This window comes from Sceloporus undulatus, chromosome 1 (genome assembly GCF_019175285.1).
Source record: "Sceloporus undulatus isolate JIND9_A2432 ecotype Alabama chromosome 1, SceUnd_v1.1, whole genome shotgun sequence".
In the NCBI taxonomy this organism is placed as follows: Eukaryota; Metazoa; Chordata; class Lepidosauria; order Squamata; family Phrynosomatidae; genus Sceloporus; species Sceloporus undulatus.
In genome coordinates this window covers 304,712,694-304,737,890 of record NC_056522.1, presented here as the reverse complement: position 1 = coordinate 304,737,890, position 25,197 = coordinate 304,712,694, and the positions used below count along the sequence as shown (strand labels likewise).

The following is a 25,197-nucleotide window of genomic DNA, read 5'->3' as shown; positions in this document are numbered from 1 at the left end:
AGCTATTATTATTATTATTATTATTATTATTATTATTATTATTATTATTATTATTATTAACATTATATGTGGATGCTACAGTCAGAATGCCTGTGCTGCATTTCCCTTTTATTCCCAATTGATTCCATGGGTCAGTTGGAACTGACAGGTCACTCTCTCTCAGCCTCAGTGGAAGGCAATGGCAAAGTGTAAGCAGGAGGAAAGGGGGCAGTTCAGGTCAGGTCAAAGGCAGGGCATGAACGGAGCTCCCAGCAGGCACTTTCCTCCCTTTTTTTTATTTTTTAAAAATTAATTTTGACAAAATATGTGCATGTTTTGTTTTGTTTTTTCTTGTGGCAGATATATAGATAGATAGAATGTGGCTGGCAGCTTGTTCCCTTTCCCTTTCATTTGCTGGCTTCCAGCAAAGGGGAAATGTTGCAAATGGGCTAGCCTTTTTTTCCTTTGCAAATCAATCCAAAATTGCGAATGTTACATTTGTTGCTCTTGTCAATTAGGCAACTGGCAAAACGATACATGTTTTTGCAAGGAATTCAGGGGCAGCCCTGAATTGCTTTTAAAAGCAAAAAAGAATGCAAAGCAATTGCATCCTTTTCTGGCATTTCCGAGGTGAGGAATTTATTATTATTATTATTAGTATTAGTATTAGTATTAGTATTAGTATTACATATGTAAGAGGCAATCTGGGGTGGTATGGAGTGGGGGATACAGGATGCATTAACTGCATTTTGGGGTTGAAAATGGGGCCAAGGGCAGATCATACCCTGCACTGACCCAAATGCCCCCACACTCACACACAAAAGAGATTTTAAATTGACAAAAGGTGCGCACTTTGGGGCATTGTGCATGGCTCTTTAAAAAAAGGTGGGGGGAGGACACTTCCGATGCCCCTGCAAACGTCACCTATGACGATTGCTTGATTGACAGCAGGTGCCCTCAAGTTAAACCCAATAAGGCATTTGGGTTAAAATGCCCCTCAATTGTAGTGGGCACTTGCTCACGGAGAGATTTGGGGGAGGGGCATCCGGATCTACCCAGTTCCACCCACATTAACTGGGCCAGTGGGAATGGGGCCAAAGGCATTACCACATCAAAAGGTAGCTTACTGAGGAGAGGTTTCTCTGTATTTACATCTGATTATCTTTAAATCTCTTTAACACAAGTCATAGTTTATGTTCCATTCATTTTTAATATATATGAAAACATTATTGTCTTTTCTAATGAGTTGTGCCTTCTCATGATGTGACCAAAGTACAACAGCCTCAATTTAGTCATCTTGGCTTCCAGTGAGAACTCAGGCTTGATCTGTTCTAGAACGTGTATGTTTGATTTTTGGGCTGTCCACGGGATCCTTAGCACTATTTTCCAGCACCACATCTCAAATGAGTTGATTTTCTTGCTATCTGCTTTCGTCTCACATCTGTACATGGTAATGGAGAACACAATGCCTTGGACGATTCTAACATTAGTATTCAGTTTTATAACTTTGCACATTAAGATCTTGGCTAGTTCCTTCATAGCTGCCTTTCCTTAATTAAAGCATCCCTTGGCTTTCAGCCACAAAGATTTCCAGAGTGGCTGCCCACAGGTTTATAATCTCAGTAAGACAAGATGCACAAGAAAAAGTTTATGGTGGGATGGGAATTAAATTCCTGGCTGTCCTCCTTCCATCTTAAAGGCCACAGCAATGGTAAGTGGAACATGAAGGGATGAGATGTCACCTACCACTGGAGCACAGGAACCATGGAGATGAATTTACCATGGAAGTGACACAGTGGAGGGATATTTGTATGGCACTGCATATTACATTCCTTACTTCAACACTTGGCTAGCCAGCCCTATTATGGGGGAAGGGAGTTCAAACTCATCCTGCTGGGATGGCACTGTTGTTTGCCTGCTTCAGGTATTGGACGCTGTCAATCAAAACTGTGAGTGCTGCTCTTTCAAAAAATGTAAAACAAAATCTTATTTCCTTTTCAAACTGACTCAGAGGCCCAGGGTCATTTTATTCCTCTGAAGGTTTTAGCCTGTGAATATGAAAGCTGCTTTGATATTTGGGCTTTTACACACATTGCCAACACAACCCCACCCCATACTTCTGGAAGTTGTCTGTCAAGGTTTCTGCTTGCCCAAGGGCAACTCCTGGATGCTCTAGACTGCTTAGATGAAGCAGGCCATGCATATTCAAGAGCAGCCCCATGGTGGGCTCTTAACAAACTGACAGAAAGAAGTGGGCTTGCAACGTATGGGAATGGACACAGGTGTGCAACACATGTTCTGCTTGCACTGTAAAGCTCCCTCTCTACCTGCTCTCCATTCCTCTCTACCCAGCAGGGTCACCATAATGGGCTCCCATCTGCAGATCAAAAGCTCTATGGGGCTGGCCAGGTCTGTGACTGGCTGCCAGCTGGACTACTTATGGGAGGGAGCAATGTCAACCTAGGGTGAAGGGAAAGCAGACAGATGAGGAGAAAATATGCTTTCAGTCCCAGTGTATAGTACTATTCTCTCACTACCTAAGTGTTCAATCCTGTTTCAAAGATGATGCAGCTCAGTTTGGCTCCTGTGCTGCCTCTCCATGGCAACAAGATACAGTGTTTGACCTGATAGTCTCCCTGGGGTTCCCTTTAATGGATCCGTATCTTCATCTCTTGCACTGGGATGCGGGCCAGACGAGGAAAACTCCTCCAACCCAAATGAACATGGCTGTCATATTCATGGAACTGATGCACCCCAAGCCATTTCACATTTCAACCTTCTTGCCGTTGCTGCTGTTTGGATGAGTGGTAAATTGTCCCAGGACCAGGTGGGGACAAAATCTCAAGGTCATTGATATGGCTTTGCAACCCTTAAAGGGCCTAAATACACTGCTGGCACCAGATCCTGTCTGATCATGGTCAGTCATAGTTAGCACTTGGATGGGGGACCACCAACAAATATCAGGTGCTGTAGACTATATATCAGATGAAGGAACTGGCAAAAGCAGCTCTGACTATTCCTCACCTAAGAAAATCCTATGAAAAGTTCATGGGGTTACCATAGGTTGACAGGTGACTTGAAAGCATATGCATATACATGCCACACACACACACACACACACACACACACACACAGGGAGAAGAAGAGAGAGAGAGAGAGAGCTTAAACAGGAAGAGAGAAATGTCCTCTTGGAGATCAAAGCAAAATGCTATCAGTGGCAAATCTGACTCCAGCCATTTACAAGTACCATGCCTAAGCAGAGGAGAGAGATGTTGTGAGAACCGAAGAGATGTAGATGGATGGAGGGGGGTCCCCAAGCACTGTCCTAATTGCTAAGAGACATAGCAGCTGGGCTGTGGGAAAGGACACAGCATAAAACTGGATATTAACATCAGCATGCTAAGGATCATGAATCAAGGCAGGACATTGCAATCTACCTTTTATTGCAAAATCCACATCTTCACTGCCATCATAGCAATAGTATTTACATCTCTATACTGCTTATCATTGAACTCAGCATTCTCTAAGTGGTTTACAATCTGTAAGCCAGTTGCCCCCCAACAAGCTGGGTATTCATTTTACCGACCTATGAAAGGATGGAAGGCTGAGTCAGCCTTAGAGCCCCAGTGATCGAACCCACAACCTTGTGGCTGCAGTACTGGCATTTAACCACTGTGCCACTAGGGCTCCTTATCATCATCTCTGAGTAATGGGACTTGAGACAGATTACAGAGAACCAGACCTACCATATAGGCATTCTACACCTACAATGTACACTTTGAAAATGGCCATGTACAGGATCCTACCTCAGCATCATGTATTTGTGTGTGTGAGCACACACATATGCGTGCACACACACCTGCCTTCAAAGCACCTGCCGACAAATGGCGAGTCCATTAATTTCATAGGATTTTCGTAGGCAAGGAATACTCAGAGGTGGTTTTGCCATTTTCTTCTTCTGAAATGTAGTCTACAGTATGTGGTGTTTGTTGGACTCCCTACGACCTCTCTAAACAATTGGTTCTATTGCCAAATTGCTCTCACTGTCAAGAAGTTCCTTCTAATGTTCAACCAAAATCTACTCTCCTGCAACTTCAAACCATTATATCTGGTTCTACCCTTTGGGGCAGCAGAGAGAAAACAATGCTGTTGTTTTTAATTGCCCTCAAATCCACCCCAAGGCCTTCCAAAGCTCCAGAAGCGCCACTAGTCCAATATGTGTCAGTTTCTCCACCCCCTGCCCCCACCATTTCCAGACCATGCCCAGCTATGGACTAGGTGGTGAACTAAACACATCTGAAACAGGGCACAAAGTTTTGAATTCCAAGAGGTGCCAACTATTCCCAACTAAGGACCTTAACAGACCAGCAATAAATGCTACCCTGGGGGCAGAGTGTGGGTGTGGTGTCCACACAACGCATGCCCCAATGCTTCTCTAACACTGCTGTCACGTTCTGCATCCAACCACAAGGTAGGCGGCATCACAGCGCTCCTCTGGCGCTGCATCCAGATGACGAAGTGTCAAAGGAGCACTGAAAAGCCGCAACACCGGTGGCTATGGCACCCTTTCCACAGTCCAAAAAAGAGCCGCTTGGGGCTGTGGCATGTAGTTGCCATGCCCCCGGTCCAGTGAAGAAAGAGGTGGCTGCAGGCTGCCCCTTAGGGGTGGTCTGTTCAGTGCCTAAGTAGACCAATGAATTGGTGGGAGCTTAACAAGTCAACTTTTACATAAGTTTTATTGATTTGATAGGTCTATTCTAGGTGCAATTAAAAACTGGATTTAGGCAAAAGTGAAGCCTTTCAGATGTTTCTGGACTGCAGATGTCAGCATTCCGCTTCACCAGTTACACAGGCTGGGGTTGATGGGAGTTTCAGTTCAATAACATCTGGAGGGTTGTGCTTTTCCCACTTTTGCTTTAGGCCATTATTTCAAGATTTAGATTTGATACAGACTGGCACAAAGTGCTGTCCTGTGGCCAATTTTAGGGCTCAGTAGGGCTGGACATCCATATGCGCCCAGCCCTACTAGCAGCGCCCGTGTGCCATCTTGCTATGGCCCTGCCCACATGGGGTCCGTGACGATGATGTGCGGGCTTCCGCATGCCCAAGCAGCACTTGCTGGAACCAGTGGCAGTGGCGGCAAGGCACGAGAACACCATTATGGCGCTCCTAAAAAGAAGCCAACGAGGGGTAAAGACAGGCAGCATGGAGCCGCCCATTTGTATCCTCCCTTATTTAACAGCTGCATAAAGCGATGGCTATAGTAAAAATCTCAAATAGTCCTTGGTAGCTACTGGTGTCATTCTAAAAAATTAGCTTGTGTTGCATGTGATATACACAAACTAAAGCCTGGCCTGAAGCATATGGCTATTTGGACTCACAGCTGATCCTCATGGCTGAATCTTGTTTACTTTAATTGATTGACTCAATTATGGTTTCAGGAAGTCTTCAGTTTTGAAACATTAACCTTGTAAAACTGTTCCTATCTTCCCAATTCAGGCATAGCATACTGGATCTAACAAATTTGGAGTTCCTGATACACTGAGAAACTTACATGGGAATTAAAATGGCACAGAGGTTGTTTTGATCTGAGTACAACATAAAGTGCACACTTTTTGAGAACTGTGTAAGAGTCTGACAAACTGTTCAGCTTTGCAATAAAAACTTATACGCATAGTCTTTTTTACTTTGTGCAGAAAAGTGAGAAAAGAACATTATAACCTGCTTACGTTGTTTTTTGCTATATATTTGGGGAAAGTGCACAAAATGCAAACCATTCTGAGTGTCTTGAAGTTACAGAATGAAAAATTCTTTCATTGTTTTCAACATGTGAGGACGTGGGAAAAATCAAGATTTACAATCCCTGAACATCCAGTTCTGGGCACCACAATTTAAAAAGGATGTGTCCAAAGGAGGGCGACTAAAATGGTGAAAGGTCTGGAAACCATGTCCTATGAGGAATGACTTAAGGAGCTGGGTATGTTTAGCCTGGAGAAGAGAAGGTTAAGAGGTGATATGATAGCCCTGTTTAAATACTTGAAGGGATGTCATATTGAGGAGGGAGCAAGCTTGTTTTCTGCTGCTCCAGAGAACAGGAACTGGAACAATGGATGCTAGCTACAGGAAAAGAGATTCCACCTCAACATTAGGAAGAACTTCCTGACAGTAAGGGCTGTTCGACAGTGGAACACACTCCCTTGGAGTGTAATGGAGTCTTCTTCCTTAGAGGTCTTTAAACAGAGACTGGATGGCCATCTGTCGGGGATGCTTTGACTGAGAGTTCTTGCATGACAGGGGGTTGGACTGGATGGCCCTTGTGGTCTCTTCCAACTCTATATTTCTATGATTCTATGATCACTCAGGCTAACTCAGCTAGCCAGTGAAGTTGTTTCAACAAGGAAATGTGTATGATCCTTATAACCAGCCCTGGCCAGCAGTCTAGCTGCAGCATTTTGGAGCAGTTGATGTTTCTGCACAGTTTCCAAAGGTTTCCCATGTACAGTTCATTTCTATAATCCAAATGAAATTTAATCAAGGCATGTGCTACTGTGATTAATCTGAGATCTCAAGGCTATAGCTGGTATACTTCTGGCCACTGCCAAAACCTGGTTTTTCAGGCTCAGAAATGAGTCCAAGAGTATACCCAAGCTACAAACTTGAGATTCCAAGGGGAGTGCCACTGCATCCAGCTGAATCTCGGTTGCTGTTTCCTGATCTGCCTTTTGACTGATCTGGAGAACCTCTGATTAAATGTCAGTTTGTTTGCCCTCATCCACTCCATTATATACAACACACTGATTTAGTACTGAAACAGCATCCTTGGGGTTATATGAAAAGGAGAGAGTGTAAGGTGTCATCAGTCACATTGAATCCCAAATCTCCAGTCAACCTCTCCCACCAGTTTCATGTAGATATTAAACAGCATGATGGACAGAACTGAATCATGAGGGATATCACAGACCAATGGCCAGGATTCCCTTCCCCCAACTGTGTTCTTAGTAACTCCTCCATGAAAGACTGAAGCCATAGTAAAACAGTGCCTATGAGTCTCATCCAAGAAAGGTGACCCAGAAGAACACAATGGCTGCTGGTATCAAAAGTCACTGCCCCATGCAATTCCTGGCATTGCCACAAAGGTGACAAAAGCTGTCTCTGTTCCACAACCAGGCTTAAAACCAGATTGAAATAGGTCTAGATAATCTGTTTCAACCAGATACCCCTGGCACTGGGAGGCCCCAATACATTCCAGGACCTTGAATATTGGAGGAATATTGAAGAGTGGAATTGTCTAGTACGGGGTGTTTGTTTGTTGTTTGTTTAATTTTTTAGTAATAGATTCACTGTGGCCTCTTTTAAGCACCTTGCTGCAGTGAGGGATTGATCACTCCCACTACCCACTCAACCTGTCCCTTTTTGGCAGCTTTAAACAGCCAGGAATGGCAAGGATCCAATATACAGATGGTAGCTCTCACCTCTCCCATGCTCCTGTCCACACCATCAGGCTGCACAATTGTGTCCACCACAGTAGTCATTTCCCCATTCTAAGGGATTTAGCAGGGCTTTGTCTTTTGACACCACTTTGTCAAAATCACCTGTCATGGCACCCGGAAACCAACCCAAGAGCCATCAGGAATCCACTTGGATCCATAAGCCTTCTGGGGCTGATCATCTTAATCAGATTCCCACCCATGCAGAGGGTCTGAATCCCAGTGAGTCTAAACCCCACCAGGTAGTAATCTGCCCATGACAACAAAACTGCAGAACAACAGAACTATTGAAAGTTACTCTACACTCATCCTGCTCAGCATAAAACTAAGTTGAGAGTGTGTCCTGCAGCTTGTGCGATACCAGATACTACTTGGGACAGACCCATGGTCATCACAGAGAACATGAAGGCCTGAGCTTCTCCCTTGAAAGTGGTCTTAGGATGAATATTGAAGTACCTCAGCAAAACAATCGGGGAGGACTCCAGCACCATCAATGAGACCAATTCTGTCAGTTCAGAAGGGAGACTGTTGAGCAGAAGGGTGGGTAGTATGCCAACAGAATTCCTGTTCCATCCTAGTCACCTTCCTTCAAATGCACACACTCAGACTCAGTAGAATGTGAGACAGGCCACAGGCCAAGTCATCATATACATCCAGGACCAAATCCAGGACCAGGACTATGTGCAGGCTATTTGAAATGGGAAACAATGAAATGGGAGGTGTTATTACCTCCCCGTAATGAATCTCTACCCATTACTGTACCTATGACTGATCCCTGATCCCTTGCTTGCCTTCCCCTGCTGTCTGTATGAGGCATTGTATCTGCTGGCAGACCAAGTTGTTAAAGAGAACCCCCCCAGCCTTCCCAGCAGGTGCACTGGCCTTCACCCTCACTCCACCTCCAAAGTGAATCCCTAAAATGAGACCCCCTATTTGGAGTCATCCCCCTGAAACTACCTCAGGCACACAGCTTTTAGGGGGTGGAAGGCAATAGGTGGAAGTCTGGTTGGCAATTTGTCAGCATCTGGCTCAATACTACATGTTTTTGTATGTTTTTAATTTTACTGTGCTTTTACATTGTAAGCTGCTTTGAATACCAATTTTAGGGGGAAAGTGGGATGATGATGATGATGATGATGATGATGATGATGATGATGATGATGATGATGATGATACCATTACCATCACCACCACCACCTGAGAGGGCCTGGAGGGATATGTAAAACAGGCAGCTGTCCACCAGGGAATGAGGCAGCAGAAAGCAGAACAGGCAATAACAGCAAACTGTGGCACGGTCTCTGTCTTCTATGGAGCTCTTTCTTTCCCTCTAGTGTGGTCTTCCTTCTAAGGGTATCCAATTTTTATCAGAGGTTTAGAATTGAACTCTGATGTTTAATTCAAACTTGAAAGGAGCTGTCCAAGGTGTAAAATGTCCAATAGCTGACCCTGTTTTGGAAACAGGGGTTGGCACTTAGGGTAATGGAGTCTCTGCATCATATGGAGGCCACCATCTGGAACAGGTAGACTTCACTCTTTCTGCAGCATCTAAAGACTGATATGTATGAGGTGTGTGTGTGTGTGTGTGTGTGTGTGTGTGTAGAAAAAGTTATCCAATCTGTAGCCCAGAGATTCTCATGGAAATAACTTCACAGAGATTCTCATGGTAAGACTTGGCTGGGATGGATATCTCTATTATAGTTGTTGGGAAATAAATTATGAGCCTTCTCTTCCCTCTTCCTGATTAGATATCTTGATACTGGAGGCATCCTCAATCATCATCATCATCATCAATTCACTTATAGTCCACCTTTCTCTGAAACTTGGACTCAAGGCAGTTTGTAAGATTAAAATGAGGATAGAAACACACACACATACAGAGACATAAGAAAAAGTGTACAGAATGCTATTAAAGTATCTATAGAAGTAAAACTATTTAAAACAAATCTGTTTTAAAAGGCAAAAGATTTTTAAAAATTGTTAGAAGAGTACACTATCAAATGCTCTTGCAGTCAGTGCCTCAAGGTTTGTTGGAATAGAAAGGTTTTGACCTGCCAATGGAAGAACAACAAAGAGGGAGCCTTCTTGGCTTCCCTAGCTAGTTCTAGGGTAGCAGCAGCTGGGAAAAAGAAAGCTGTATGAATTGTTTGGAAATCTGTGGTGATGGGGTGGAATGTGGTGGTGAGTCTGGGCACCCAGGTGGGAATAAGTTTAGGGCCATACACCTATTGCAAAGCAAACATTCCAAATACCCTCAATCAGTCAATGAATTAATGAACTGTTAGATGATGCAGTATGGTCTAGGTGCATGTTTTTTCAATATTACCACTTTAAAGTCGACTCATTGCCAATCTTTGGTAATGTGTAATGTGTAGATTTTCTTCCATTTTCAGTGTTGTTGTGTAATATTGTGAGTCTACATTTTTACACTTCTTCAGAGAAATATCATTAACCATTAAGAGTTCAACACGTAGACTTCCTGAGGAGAAACCTCAATATTAATTAAAAATTGTAATATAACAGGGCGAACAAATTCATTTTTAACCAGTCATTTCCAACCTCATAAATTAGCAAAATATTCTGTCTTTCAAGTCATTTACTTCTTGGGGGGGGGGGGGAATGTTTGCCTAAAGCTGTAAAGATATTAATAATACTCCCCAACTCATGTGTTCCCTAATGTGGCTCTTCTTGTGCTTATTTTCTTAGGTGTGGTTTCAGAACAGACGAGCAAAATGGAGGAAACGGGAGCGGTTTGGCCAAATGCAACAGGTTCGCACCCACTTCTCCACAGCCTATGAGCTGCCCTTGCTAACTAGAGCAGAGAATTATGCCCAGGTGAGTGTCCGTCACCAGTGTCCCTGTGCTTCAGCTGCTGACAAAGGCTCTACTTTACATTAAGTGAGAAACAGTTGAATGAAACAAGTATTGCACAATTCAGTGAATGGATGTTCAGTTGCATTACTGTATATACTCATGTATAAGTCTAGAAATTTTAGTCAAAAAATTGCCCCCAAAAACCTGAGTCGACTTATCCATGGGTCAATGTAAGTACTGTACTTTAACTCTTATAAAAATGGAATCATCCCTTGGTGAAAGGCAAAAGTGTAATCTGTCCTGAAAGCACTGCTCTCTCATCCATCCAGACTTTAGTGGGAGCACAAACAGTTATGCCTGCTGGAACTTTTTAAAGTTCTTTGGCATCATTTTCCTTTGTTTCATCCTATAGCTCCTCTGTCACATGCCCCTAAATTTTACCCTCGACTTATACATTGGTCATATCAAAATCCATCATTTTAGCCCCAAAACCTGACCTCAACTTAGACATGAGGTCAACTTATAGTTGAGTACAGTATATAGGGTAATTTAAGCCTTTGTAACCATTATGGAATATACTCCTGAGCTTTAGAAACAGGCAGAAATGCATGCATTCTGTGGTCGCAGCAGGGAACCTGCCACTGTGAAATGAGCTTCCTTCCTTGCTTGGACCACAGGCTGCTGCAGGGAGCAACATGTACTTTGTTTACTCTGTTTAGTTGTTTACCTAGAGAAGTTAAAGTAGTTTGAAGAATCAGTAGACCAAGGGTGGGAATCATGCAGCCCTCTAGATGTTGTTAGCGTGCAAGTGTTACCCAGTCTAGCCAATAGTGAAGAATGCTGGGAGTTATAATCCAACAACATTTGGAAGGACATTGTAATTGACAAGAACTAGAAGTACATTAGGATTCCCACCATCTGCAATTCTATGCACATTACTTGGGAATAAGTCCAGCTGAACTGAGTGAGACCTACTTCAGAATAAATATGTGTATGAACAGAAAGTATGACTTCACCTTTGTTGCCACACCATCAGTAGCTTATCTTGAAGAACCATCTTTTAAATTTAACTTACTAACCTTACTTAACTTTGTAAACATAACTCACTAATAACGTCTGCTCACACATTGTACCCTCCATATCCATTCGCTAGCTTAGGGTGGGGAGAGTTTGGGAGCCTTCTGATGTCAGTTTCCATCCTCCTTGAACATTGTTCATGGTGTCTGGCACTGAAGAGAGGGGATCTAACAACATCTGGGAAGCCACAAATTTTCCATCACTGCTTTAGTTGTCCAAATTGTTTTATGGGCAACCCTGTACCTTTCATAAAACATGGCCAGGTTCTTTCATAGGAAGATCAATGATGGTTGAAAAGTCTGTATAAAACATGGGAGACAGATGAAAGACAGTTTGGTCATCAGTACTGAACATCCGCAGAGAACTTGGAAACACTACAGTGGCCATTCTGGCTGGGGCATTCTAGTAGTAGTAGTAGAGTAGTCCATGATCTGCTTCCCTCTTCAGTGTGCTACCACATGATATTGTTGAAAGTGTTCTAGGGTACATGAGAAAGCAATTGGCCCAACAGCACTTGCCAGTGAGCTAGATGAACAAAACATTATCCTATGACATTCCTTGGCATCCTGAGTGATGGGGTCCAAAAGCAGAGGCTACCTAAATGGAAAATTTTGAAAACCAGTGCTGTGACTCTTGAAGCACTCATAATTCTTGCCATAGATAAAATGGCTACCTGAAATTTCTAGCAGATGTATGGAGGCTTTCATATAATTATGCTTAAGTTGTTCACAGCTGATATAGCGAGTGATACAGAGATATATTTTAGTGCTACTCAAAGTAGCACTGATGGATCTGTTGAGTTTTCAGGAAACTATGCAAATACACAAATATAGCACCAATGCCTGGCTTATTAGGGAGGGAAATCTGTCACATCAGATACTATGAGAAGCCCTGCTTTACTGGGCCTCTGGCAAGTATAACATGTGCGCCAATCCTGGTGCAGGGTTGTACACAAGATTCTAAATATGGCAGTCATTTTGTTTACAATAGTATTATCAGTCTTCCTGGTTTGAGGGTCCATGATTTCCTAGTCTTACTTGTCAACCCTACTACTTTGCCAGGCATATGTAGTATGCCAGGGGTAAAAGGTCAGCAGCGTAGCCAGAGGAAGTGGTGGTGGAAGGCTGTGGAATGCAAGCAGTTTGGAGATGTGCCTTTTTCTACTCTCCATATGGATCCTCTCCAGTTGCATTCTTTCATCTCACATTCCCTGCATCAAACCTCCCTCCTCCCCACCTTTCAAATGGCCTCCTGTTGCTGCTGCTGTTAAAGAAGGCCATCCGTTCTTTTCTCTTTGGTAGGATCATTTCAGCTTTTAGCTTCTTAGACGATACGTTTGAGGAGCAGGATTTCCAATGCCCCCTTGTTATTGTGAGGAAAAATGCCTTTCTCTTTCCCACCATGAGCAAAATGAGAAAACAAGGAAAGGAGAAAGAAGCCCAGAGCTAGAGTGTGTATTCATGTTTAAAACACCCCAAGTGGAAATTTCCAGTTTCATTTGGAAATCAGAGACAGCAATAGCAAGTACATTTTCTATACCGCTTATCAGTGAACTAGTACTCCCTAAACAGTACAGTGTGTAAGCCAATTGCCCCCAATAGCAATAGCAATAGCAAATACATTCCCATATCACTTATCAATGCACTTAAGCACCCCCTAAGTTGTTTACAATGTGTAAGCTAATTGCCCCCAAAAGGCTGGGTACTCATTTTAGTGACCTCGGAAGGATGAAAGGCTGAGTAGACCCTCAGCCCCTGGCTGGTATTGAACTCACAACCTTGTGGTTTGTGAGTGAGTGGCTGCAGTACAGGCATTTAACCACTATGCCACCAGGGCTCCTGTAAAATGTAAAAGTTACCTTTTTGGACTACATTTCCCAGAATTCTATAGCCAGTAAATGGCTCCTCCCCAAGCTGGGTATCATTTTGGAAGTGTTCGGAAAACAACCTGCTCTCTTGATCCCTGTCCCTCGTGGTTAGCGGCCCAGGGGGGACCGGTGGTAACATCATTGTTACACCAGATAATTAATACATCTTTGAGAGATGGGCTATTTCCATCGGATCTTAAATTGGCCATAGTAAAACCGATCCTAAAAAAGCCCTCCCTCGACCCCCTGGTACATAATAATTATCGACCAGTCTCGCTGCTACCATTTCTGGGAAAGGTGATCGAGAGAGTGGTTGCTATCCAGCTTCAGACGGTCTTGGATGAAACGGATTATCTGGACCCATTTCAAACTGGCTTCTGGGCGGGTTACGGGGTTGAGACAGCCATGGTCACCTTGGTCGATGATCTCCGTCTGAGCATTGACAGGGGAAGCGTGTCCCTGCTGGTGCTCTTGGACATCTCAGCGGCTTTCGATACCATAGACCATGGTATCCTTCTGGGACGCCTGGCAGAGGTGGGAATCGGGGGCACTGCTCTCCAGTGGTTCCGGTCCTACCTCTCCGGGAGGTCCCAGATGGTGCAGCTGGGAGACGTGTGCTCCAACAAGAGACCCCTAACATCTGGTGTCCCTCAAGGAGCCATTCTGTCTCCCATGCTATTTAACATTTACATGAAACCGCTGGGAGAGATCATCCGGAGACATGGGGCGCGGGGTTATCAGTACGCTGATGACACCCAAATCATTTTCTCTATGTCTCCGACTGATGCAGTGACTGGGGATGGCGTCTCTCCTCTCGTGGCCTGCCTGAAGTCGGTAATGGGCTGGATGAGGGAAAACCGACTCAAGCTGAATCCAGAGAAAACGGAGGTACTAGTGATAGGTTCTCCTGGTCCAGGAATGGCGGTGCTTCCACCTGTCCTGAACGGGGTCACGCTCCCTGTGAAGGACTCCGTGCGCAGTCTGGGGGTGCTTCTTGACTCGTCGCTTCACCTGACTGCTCAGGTGAACGCGACGGTCAAGAACACCTGTTATCAGCTTCGGCTAATTCGCCAGCTGCGCCCATACCTGGCCCAGAGGGACCTAGAAACTGTTGTACATGCTCTGGTAACTTCGAGACTGGATTTCTGCAATGTACTCTACATGGGGCAACCCTTATACCAAACTCGGAAGCTGCAAATGGTGCAGAAAATGGCAGCCAGGCTGGTCACTGGTGCTCCCAGGACCAGCCATATAACACCGGTTTTAAAAGATCTCCATTGGCTGCCCATTCGCTTCCGAGCTCAATATAAGGTGTTGGTAATTACCTATAAAGCCCTAAATGGCTTGGGCCCAGGATACCTAAAGGACCGCCTCTCCCCGTACATTCCGCCTCGCACCCTCAGAACGTCTGGGCAGCAGCTACTGAAGGTGCCTAGGGCTAGGTTAGTCTCCACTTCTCGGAGGACGTTTTCCACAGCTGCCCCAGCCCTTTGGAATGCGCTGCCCACAGAGCTCCGCTCGTCTACTACCCTGGCCCAATTTAGGAAGGACCTTAAAACCTTCCTATTCCAACAGGCATTCCCCGAATAAATATCCTGTGGGCCTCCCTCCTCTTTCGTGGCCAAGAGGTTGGGCTATGGGGCTTTTTACTGTTGGTTTGTTTTAATGTGTATTTTATTTTATGTGTATTATTGATTGTATTTTAACTTGTTGTAAGCCGCCCTGATCGGAGGAAGGGCAGCATATAAATAAAAATTTTATTATTATTATTATTTTACTGACTTATGAAAGGATGGAAGGCTGAACCGACCTTGAAGCCCTATCTGGGATCGAACTCACAACCTTGTGACTGCAGTACTGGCATTTAACCACTGCGTCACCAAGGCTCCTGTAAGATGTAAAAGTTAGCCTTTTGGGGCTTTCTCAGAATTCTACAGCCAGCAGATGGCTCCTCCTGGTCCCAGAATCTTCCAGCTTGAATTGCCACTAGGCATGTAGGCTGGGGGGTGGTGGTTTCTAGATGTTATGGTCCAAAAAAGTAACTTCAGGAAAATACTGGAAATAGCCCTTTTTAAAATAAAAAAGGCCATCTTATCTAGATTAGAAGTGTGTATTGTCCTTGACAGGCTGACAGTTCTGGCTTAGACAGGAAATGGGCCTGATTGATTAGAAGGCTGACATTTCTTTGGGTTCTCACATATTGGGGGGGCTCCATGCCTTTCACTGATGAATGACTGAAAATCATTCCAGCTAAGCTTTTTCAAATTACTGCTTCTTTACTTTGAAAGGAGCTGCATCAGTGGAATTGGTGCCTGCCATGCTTATGTTCAAGGCACAAAATTTCTGTAAGGGAATGGGTGGACAATCCGTGCCCCAGGTTGCATTTGTGAGACTTGTCTTCTCCACATTTTCTGTGTCACCCTAATCCCTTTCCAAAAGTGCACTGCTTTTCTTGGAAGCCTGAAGGAGGAGCCATTTAAGTAGGTAGCACAGAACCCCATTACTTTTTAAATAGGTTGCAGGACCACTACCCTCTTCTATTAATATAAAAAACACACACCCCTCCCAAACTTGTTTTTCAAAACCAAATGTTCACTTCTGACCATTTCCATTTATTGTTGGGGATTTTCTTTTTGGGGAGGGGAAAGCATTTTTACACATCCATATAGCCTTTGACATACAAATTGGCTCCTGAATCTGCCACAGTTCCTGTTGCCCCCAATTACATTCGTTGGGAAAATATGGCAGCCTCATTTTTTGTAATGTAAGCATAAACCTATGTCAGTCAGCATGAACAAATTAACAGTGATCTAAATGTAGGGCTGGTTGTTTCTCTGGTTTATTTTTATCAGTCCAGTAGATGACACACTGGGCATGTGAAGTGAGGCTTGGGATGGTCACTTATTATTATTATTATTATTGTTGTTGTTGTTGTTGTTGTTGTTTATTTCTATAGCATTGCAAATGTACACAGCGCTGTACATACAGATAACCAAATTAATAAAAATATAAAAGCTGCCAATGGCGTACAATCTACAAAATACATATAAATAGTAGGTAGTAATATAAAATAGAATTAGTTAAATTCTTGTGACCCAAACAGGGCTTCCCTTCATTTTATCAACATTGAACTTTCCTCTTACATTGCAGATTATTCACCTTTGTTTTAGGAACTGATATTTGTTGGATGTCAGGACCATGTTACTTTATCACACCTTAACTGTAGTAATAAACATAATGGCTGCTGATGTGATATTGATGGGCTCAGCTTGTTCTAACTCTATTCACTGTACATCATCATTGCTATCATAATCATGGTTATTGTTACAGTAAAAATCATCATTTTAACTCTGCTTTTTACCCCCATAACTCTCTCAAATGTTCACAGATGGCAGAAGAGTAAAGTCAGGACATTCCTTGTCCACAAATTTATAATCTAAAACACTTTATATAAAAGGAAAAGGAGATGAGGAGAGAAAAGAGAAAAAGTAAACACAGGCACCAGTTCATAAAATAAGTTGTTGGTGATATGTGCTGTCAAGTCAGTTTCAACTTCTGATGACTGTGGACCAAAACACACTGCCAAAATGATGTAGCTTTGGGCCGTGTTGGGGGCATGGCGTTTAGATGACACATGTTCCGAACGCTGCCAGAAACCACAGTGATGCCTCACCAAGCAAGAAGAACCAGACCAAAAAGGAGCTGATATAATCTGCTCCTTCTGGCAGCCTGATTCAGGACCACAGCAGTGGCCTGGATCAGGCCCAGGCCTGCGTTGACACTGCAGTCCCGGCATGGTTCTGGAACAGCCCTTTTGGCCCATCTGCTTTGGGCCTTAGTCTTCTGATTTCTTGACTTTTGTTATTAACTGCCCTTGAGTCGACTTTGACTCATGGCAACCCTGTGGATAAGACATCTCAAAGATCCCCTGTCCATAACTACTTCGTTCCTGCAGGCCCAGGCCCATTTCTTCTCTGATTGAATCTAACTACAGTATCTGTCATGTGATTTTCTTTTCTTTCTACTTCCTTCCTAGCATCATTGTATTTTCCTAGTATTTTCTAATGATAAATTTTTCCTCATGATGTGACCAAAGTGCAACAGCCTTAATTTAGAATAATTTCTTGACTACAGTTACTATTTTAATTAATAACTCAGCTAAGATATAAAAAAAATCTTTAACAAAGTTGATGTCTTCATCAGCAGCTTTATAGTTAGGTACATTTTTGTGATCATTATTTTTTTGACTTCTAAATACTCAGCTGTAACCCAGCTTTAGCATTTTCTTCATGAAATTGCATTAATAGTCTTTCCAAGTCTGCTATTTTCTACCAGTAATGTGCATTCTATCACAGTACACTGGAAGGTGTTACACTCCCCTTGAAGATGCAAGTCTACAGTTTGGGTGGACTCAACTCTGAGCATGGAATCACAGGTTTCAGCTGTTGCTAAAAGTGCATTTGCACAGTTAAAACTTGTGTGCAAGCTGCACCCATGCCTTGAGATGTCATATCTAGCCACGGTGACACACACCTTAGTTGGATTACTGTAACACACTTTATGTGGGGCTGTCTTTGAAGAGTGTTCAGAGTGTCCAAAGAGCTGCAGTCAGACTGCTAACTGGGGCTGGCTACAGGCAACACAGGACTCCCTTGTTGCAAGAATTCCACTAGCTGCTGATTGTTTCCAAGCAGAATTCATAGTGCTGATTTGGACCTATAAAGTCCCATATGGCTCAGGTCCAGGTTATCTGAAGGACCGTGTTTTCCCATATAAACTAACCCATGCTTTGAGATCTGCTATTGAGGCCCTTCTCTCTGTCCCACCATCCTCACAGGTACATCTGGTGGGAACATAGAAGAGGGCTCTGGAGCTCTCTTCCCAAAGATGTTAGACTGGCAGCCTCCTTGCTTTCTTTTTGCAGACTCGTAAAGTCTTTCTGTTTCAACAGGCATTTGATGATTGATTGTATAAGATCTGTCCCACCAAATAATGTAGTAGATCATGCTAATTGTTGTGCTGGTGTGTGTGTGCATTTTAATGATGTATGTTTTAATATGGTTTTAATATTTTTGATCATTTAATCTCATTTTAAGTTTTAAATCTTGGATTTGTAACTATGTTTTTAAAAAATTATATGCTGCTTTGAGGCACAAAGTGGGGAAAAGGAGGGATAGAAATCACCATTAATGTCATTATCATCCTTGTCTGACAACTTTGCCGGTTGGAAGCCATTCTAATTCTTTATTTTTTGATCTTGTAGTGGCCTCTAGTTCAAAATAGTTATGCATCTTTTAGATTAATCCACAGTTTTTCATCAACATAATCAAAGGCTTTGCTCTAGCTGATTTTCTTCTGAAATATTTTGCTGTGCTCTATTACCCAACATATGTTTGCAATGTGATCTTTATTGCCTCTTCCTTTCTGAGCTCAGTTCGGTCAATTGACATTTCTTGCTTCATGTATAACAGTTTTTGTTGTAAAATCTTGGGCTTTTATTTATTTATTTATTTATTTATTTATTTAGAATATACGTGGTGCATATCCAGTCCATTTGCCATTGTTTTCTTTTCAATATTTTTGGGAAATTTTTGTTAGACTTGTTAGATTTTTGATAGAGAGATACAGTCTATCTCTTTCACATGAAACAGTGTTCTTTGGGATGCACACCATAATATGATAAGGGAGTTTGAAAGTGTCAGGAAAGCTTAAAAGAATCTAGACTCTTTTAAGAGTCCATGTACCTAGAAAGCTCAAAGCCATAAGACTCATCCATCTTCTTCAGGGAGTAATGGTTGCATTAGCAGAAGGGAACTGCTAGTTCCAGTGGCAAGTAGGATAGAGAAACTCTGGAAAGAAAGCTACTAGGCAGCAACAGTAGTGGGAGGTGATGGTGACAGAGATCTCTTAGGACCTGAACAGACATGCTAAAATAAAGCTGCTTTGGGTCACTTTGGAGGTATACTGTTTAAATGACACATCTTAAGAGACCAGAAGCTGCACCAAAGCTTCACTCCAGTACTTAGGACTGGAGTATGGCTTTGGCGCGACTTCCAGCCTCTTAGAACACATGCAGCATTTAAATAGCACACTTCCAAAGTGACCCGAAGCAGCTTTATTTTGGCCTGTCTGTTCAGGCCCTTAGAGACTATGATAGTGACTAATAATAATAATAATAATAATAATAATGTTTTACTTATATTTCCCACTTCTCCCTTCACATCGAAGCAGGATTACAACAAGTAAAAAGTCATAAAATACATATAATTTTAGCTATCCTTTGTTAGTACAGTGCAGAAGAATGCACCAGTAAACCTGCTCTGAATGCTTTCTTCCTAGAAAACCTTATGAGGAGACAGTCTTACAGTTCTTATATGACCAACTGGGATGGAAGCAGTTCAGGTAGCCTAATGGAATGAGTGTTGCTAAGTACTGTTAAGTGACAGTTGAGAGAGAGCCAAAGACAGCTGATCCCATTGTTAAATGTCAGCTAATTTTGGCACCTGTTATTGCCTGATGGGTCTTATTCTAAAACTCTCCGGCCTTGGGGATACATAAATGGATGCCTGTTGGTTCAAATAAAAGTCCAGAATATCATATACTCCAGAAATTTGGATTTCACAGGTCCTTGATTTCCTTGTCTTTAAAAGTATGGCCCTTTGGGTGTTTTTACACATTACACTCAAATGATGAACAGTTGTGAATATTATTAATACAATATACAAAATTCAGAACCAAATTTAAATCAAATGTACATTCTAAATACTTAATGTTTTTGCACTCATGTGAAAGATGCAAAAAATGCAAAAGAACCCAAAATAAAACAAAAATGCCAAAACCAACAAATTTTTACAGATGAAAATACCTGGCTCACTGTGATCGTTTAGATGACAAGGATGGGAAATGTTGGGTCATGAAGCATGTGTGAAGATTTTCATGGAGTGGTTTCAAAGAAACAAAAAAGCTAGAAAGAAAAAAGAACATAAATGGCCTTCAGCATAATGGTAGGTATTGGTCCCAACTGGAGTGGAGGCACAGAATTGGTTGCTGATTGGTAAGCCAACACATATGTACATCCCATTAATTTTAGTCTACCTGGAGATTTAGCAGTTGAATTGAGGTCACGGATTTAACTGTAGTTGAACACTGGCTATGTTGCCTAGGGCTACTGGGAGTTGCAGTTCAATCACATCTGGAAGGATATACAATTTCCACCCCTGGGCCCTTTCATGCTACGCAATGATGGTGTTTCAGTTTATCTGCCATGACAATATCCTGTTGAATCCTGGGGTTTGTAGTTTGGTGAGTTTGGTGAGGGACTAGAGTTTTTTGGCTGATGATTTAAAATGCCCCTTCCTCAACTGCAAGCCCCGGGATTCCATAGGATGGAACTATGACAGTTAAAGTGGAATCATAGAGTCATAGTTGTGGAGCAGGAAAGGGCCCTGCTGATTTTGGCCAACACATATACAAAGAATGGAGGGCAAGTTGACCCCCCATCCATCTGTTTAGAGTGTACATTTTGCTTAATGCTCATGTGATAAGCCAAAGGGACCTAACTGGTATCTTTCCATTCTTCCATCTCCCCCACCCCAATCTCAGATCCAGAATCCATCCTGGATTGGCAACAATGGTGCCGCCTCTCCTGTACCTGCCTGTGTAGTGCCCTGTGACTCAGTGCCTTCCTGCATGTCTCCTCATGCTCATCCCCATGCAACTGGAGGAGTCTCTGAATTCCTGAGCGTCTCAGGTCCTGGCACCCATGTGGGGCAGACTCACATGGGCAGCCTCTTTGGCAGTGCAGGTATCAGTCCTGGCATCAACGGGTACGAGCTGAATGGTGAGCCTGACCGCAAATCCTCCAGCATTGCAGCTCTGCGGATGAAAGCCAAGGAGCACAGCGCTGCCATCTCATGGGCAACATGACAGGGCTGCATCCAATGCCCTCATGACACTTGACAGAGCAGACAGGAACAGTCAAGCCAATCCATCCACTCTTGGACTTGAGGCAGCCAGTGCTCCTCCTCAGAGATCTGAATGCAGCACTTTTAGCTACCTTGGGTGTAATCACATTGAGTATTTTACCATATTTGGAGTGTTTTAACCATAGGGGGACTTTTTTGTTCCCTACACAAGGACAGACATTTGGAAGGAAATCGTGGGTGTTTCAATCACACCAGACAAGTTTATGTTTTTTGTTCACATGGCATGTTTCCCTTATAGAGACACTCTCTTGATGGCCCATGAAAAAGGACACTCATTCCACCTGCTTCCTCTGACACCAAGGGTGCTTCCAGATAAGATTTTTATCCTGCAATCACCATAAAAATTAATGGAAACAGTCCAGAAGATGTTATCTTCCATTTGTAACACCCTCCAGTATTTCCTTGCTGCTTTGCCCATCTTTTTTGCTTGCCCCAGAAAAGAAGAGAAACACAATATAGCCACCCAAGACCTCAAAATTTGCAAGGCAGGTTTTTATTAATTTGCCTGCTTATAGGTACTTGCAGGGGTGGCGGGGTGGCAAATTACTTTCCCCATGTGTCTTCATTGAAACATCCTTAGATATGAAAACCCTTACAAGCACAATGTGTACTTAAAAGTGCCCTCCATGCATATAGTGTAGCTTACTCCAAAGTAAGAGTGCATAGACTAGATTTTGTGCAGCCTTTATTATTTCTGGGAGGGTTCAGAGACAATAGCTGCCATAATATTTTTTTAGTGCTTGATCATTTGGTACACTTCTGATTTATAATGCCTGAGGAGAGTCAACTACATGGAAAGCTAGGTAGTCCAACATTTCCAAATTATTTGGGGGGGGGGGGGGGGCTCAGCACCCCTGTCTAGTCCTGGGGAGTGGGACTCTGTCTCCACCTTCGCCCCTTTCCAGCATCCTGCAAGACCCCAAACAATCCTTTGATTGTGTAGCACTAAGAGCTGATTATCTGGATGTGCTCCAAATTTCTGTTTTGAAAAATGATAACACTCAGATCACAATTTCTGGTTGAATAGTTCCCACATGAACTATTTCAACTCCATGTATTCTAATGACACAGACAGGTTTATTAGGCCCGATAACAGAACATTATGGTTGCTATAAATGTAGTTGGCTAGTAACAGAGTGAATCAGGGGTGTATATGTGTGTGTTGAGTATAAAGTATGTTGATTCATCACACAGGACACCAGGCAAATAGAGGTTGTCCCACATCTTAATGTCCAACTGAAATTGAGCAAAAGATGCATCAATTGCCTCATCTTTCATTTATCTCCTTCTCTGGAATCTATCCTTTTCCAACCTGCTGTTATAAACATGACTCCTAGGGTCTCACACAACAAGCAAGGCTTCAACACATGGTAAAACTAACAGGAGAAGCCAAAACAGTGTCATCTCCTGAGTCAGCAGAGATTACACTGGTACAGAGGAATATCCAAATTGCAGATCAACAACCCTGCTTTTCTCATTCAATTGACAAGCAAAGGACTTATAGGATGGTACATTCTGAAGTAGCAGATTTTGTGGAATCTCTTGTGTTTATTGGTACAGGTTGAGTCTTTCTTATCCAAAATGCCAGGGGCCAGAATTTTTTTGGATTTGGGAATACCTGTATTTGCATATACATACATACATACATACATACATACATACATACATACGCTATCTTGGAGATGGGACCCAAGTTTAAACACAAAATTCATTTTATATTTCATGTATACCATGTACACATAGTCTGAAGATACTTTTATACAATATTTTAACAATGCTTTTGTGCATTAAACAAAGTTTGTGTACAATGAACCATCAGAAAACAAAAGTGTCACTAACTTAGCCACCCATGAAAGAGGTTTAGGATTTTTGGAGTATCTCAGATTTTGGAATTCTAGATAAGGGAGGCTCAGCCTGTACTAATTCCTTGCAATAGCTTTCTTTGCTCCCACAACACACACACTGGCCAAGGCCCTATACATTTTGGCACAGAGTAAGTAAAGTCCAATGTAGTTAATGCACAATCCTACAGTTGTGCAATGGGTGCTACTTCCTTGAGCTTACCCATTATGCAACAGCCATTTAGCTCCCAACCAACCAAAACTGAGGGCAAAGTTTCTATGTGCACTTGTGCACTACACTTAGGCAATTTCTGAGAAGGCATAACTGCTTGTGCAAGTAATTTCACACTAGCATAGTTCTCTAGCAAGAATACAGACACTGATTTCATACTGACTTATTAAGTCAGCTATAGGAGATATTACCATCAATTACATGTAGCCTAATTGAAGATTAAATAAAGACCAAAGCTGAGAGAAGGCCATGGGCAATAAAATATGAGTGCATTCTCCCCTTTTCCTGTATGTGTGTTATATTTAGTTCTAAAGAGAGCCAAGGCATACCATTTTCTCTTCCTGCATTATTTTATGTACAAGCATCCGGGTAGTAACAGGAGATCTCTGTCATTTTCAGAAGAAAAGGTATTTAAATTAAGAAAGTATAGGTACACCACCTCTGCCAGCAAACCAGCTGAAAACACTTTGCTTGTGTCTCCTTCAAATCGTTCCTTCCTGAAACATGGGTTCCTCCCAAACAAATGGAAACTGCCAGAGAGCTTTCCTGGAGAGGAAAAACCCGAGGTAGGGGTTAGGTAGAAATTCCTTTGCTTTCAGCCCAGAGCTTTTAAAAGACACAAACCAGCCTCCTGTCATTCTCATTCATGAGGATGATGGCAATTTCCCAGCTCCTCATGCTGCTTTCTTTATAGGTGGATCAAAGAAGATTTGGTGCAAGTCAGCTGTGAGCATGTCCAACTTGCAAGACTTATTACAGTGTTTGGGTTTCTGCTTTTTCTTATGCACAGATCCACCTCCACCAGAGGAGAGGCTGAAAGTGCTTCAAACTGCCCATCTGGTTTTTAAGAGGTGTTTACTAGATTGGTAGCTACTAGCCTCCTTCTATCCAGTGAGCAGCTGCTTTGCAATTCACATAGATTTCTCTGCGTTTGAAGCAAGAGCAAGACTGGTATCTGTCAAACCTGGGGGTGAGGGGGTGGCAAGTGGGGGTTCCCACTTCAGATGTAAGCTACACCTGCCTTCTAGCTTACATGTGGCTAAAGATATTTACACTCCAGCATAAGGAAGGAGAAAGATGCAGTAGGGAAGTCAAACAGAAAGACAAACACACAGCCAGCTTTCTGTTCTCCAGGAGGAGAATCTGAGTCCTCAGGAGGAGAAATCAGCAGAGAATCTGAATGAAAAAGCAACAACAACAAAAAAATGGGAAGCATCCCATTTTCTGAAACACAGGCAGCAGAAGAATCAGGAGGGAAAGACATACCCCCCCCACCACCATTTTCAGTGCCACATCCTTAGGAGCCTCTGTAGTTCTGATCAGGTCACAATTAATGTGTCTGTGGCATGTTGAATATTTAAATGCATGCCTGTAACAATTGCACAACCTCATTTTAAAACACTCTGAGCCACAATGGACAATGCTAGCTGCAGAGTGTAATAGCTTTCCCAGCACCATTATAAAAGTTAAGCACCTTGAAGCACTATAGTTTTCTGTGGAAGTGCTCAGCTCAGCACTGAACATTGTGTTTGGCTCAAGTTCTAATATAGGTCGAAGTCAGGGGAAGTGTAACACCTCATTGATAAAACATGCTACCTTTAGAGAAGACACTTGAGTTTCCCCACAATAAATGTGTAACAACCTTGCATTTGTCATTCTATCTACATTAATAGTGAGGGGGAAAGGGTTGTTGTTTGGTCACCCACCAATCCTTTTAAGTTACTAAATCAAAGTCTAACTGTCACTTCTCAGGCAGTAAAATCCTAATACCCATGAATGAACATCACTGAGCTGTAAAAAAAAATAATGAAAGGGTATCTTGGAGCATGATAGCTAGAATATTCATGCAAGGAATAAAAGTGTGTGTGTGTGCGTGTATTTGTGTGCCCATGCATAAGTACTATTATCCATGCCTAAC

The 25,197-nt window shown here is 42.7% G+C and overlaps 1 protein-coding gene across 1 annotated transcript in view; it reads left to right on the top strand.

The window, feature by feature from the left end:
• ALX4 (ALX homeobox 4) overlaps positions 1-22,813 on the top strand; it is a 115,758-nt gene extending 92,945 nt beyond the window's left edge. Inside the window, 2 exon segments of the mRNA XM_042459735.1 lie at positions 10,170-10,298; positions 20,824-22,813. Of these exon segments, the coding sequence (XP_042315669.1) occupies positions 10,170-10,298; positions 20,824-21,147 (453 nt within the window). The 3' untranslated portion in view covers positions 21,148-22,813.
• Positions 22,814-25,197: the final 2,384 nt, after the last annotated feature.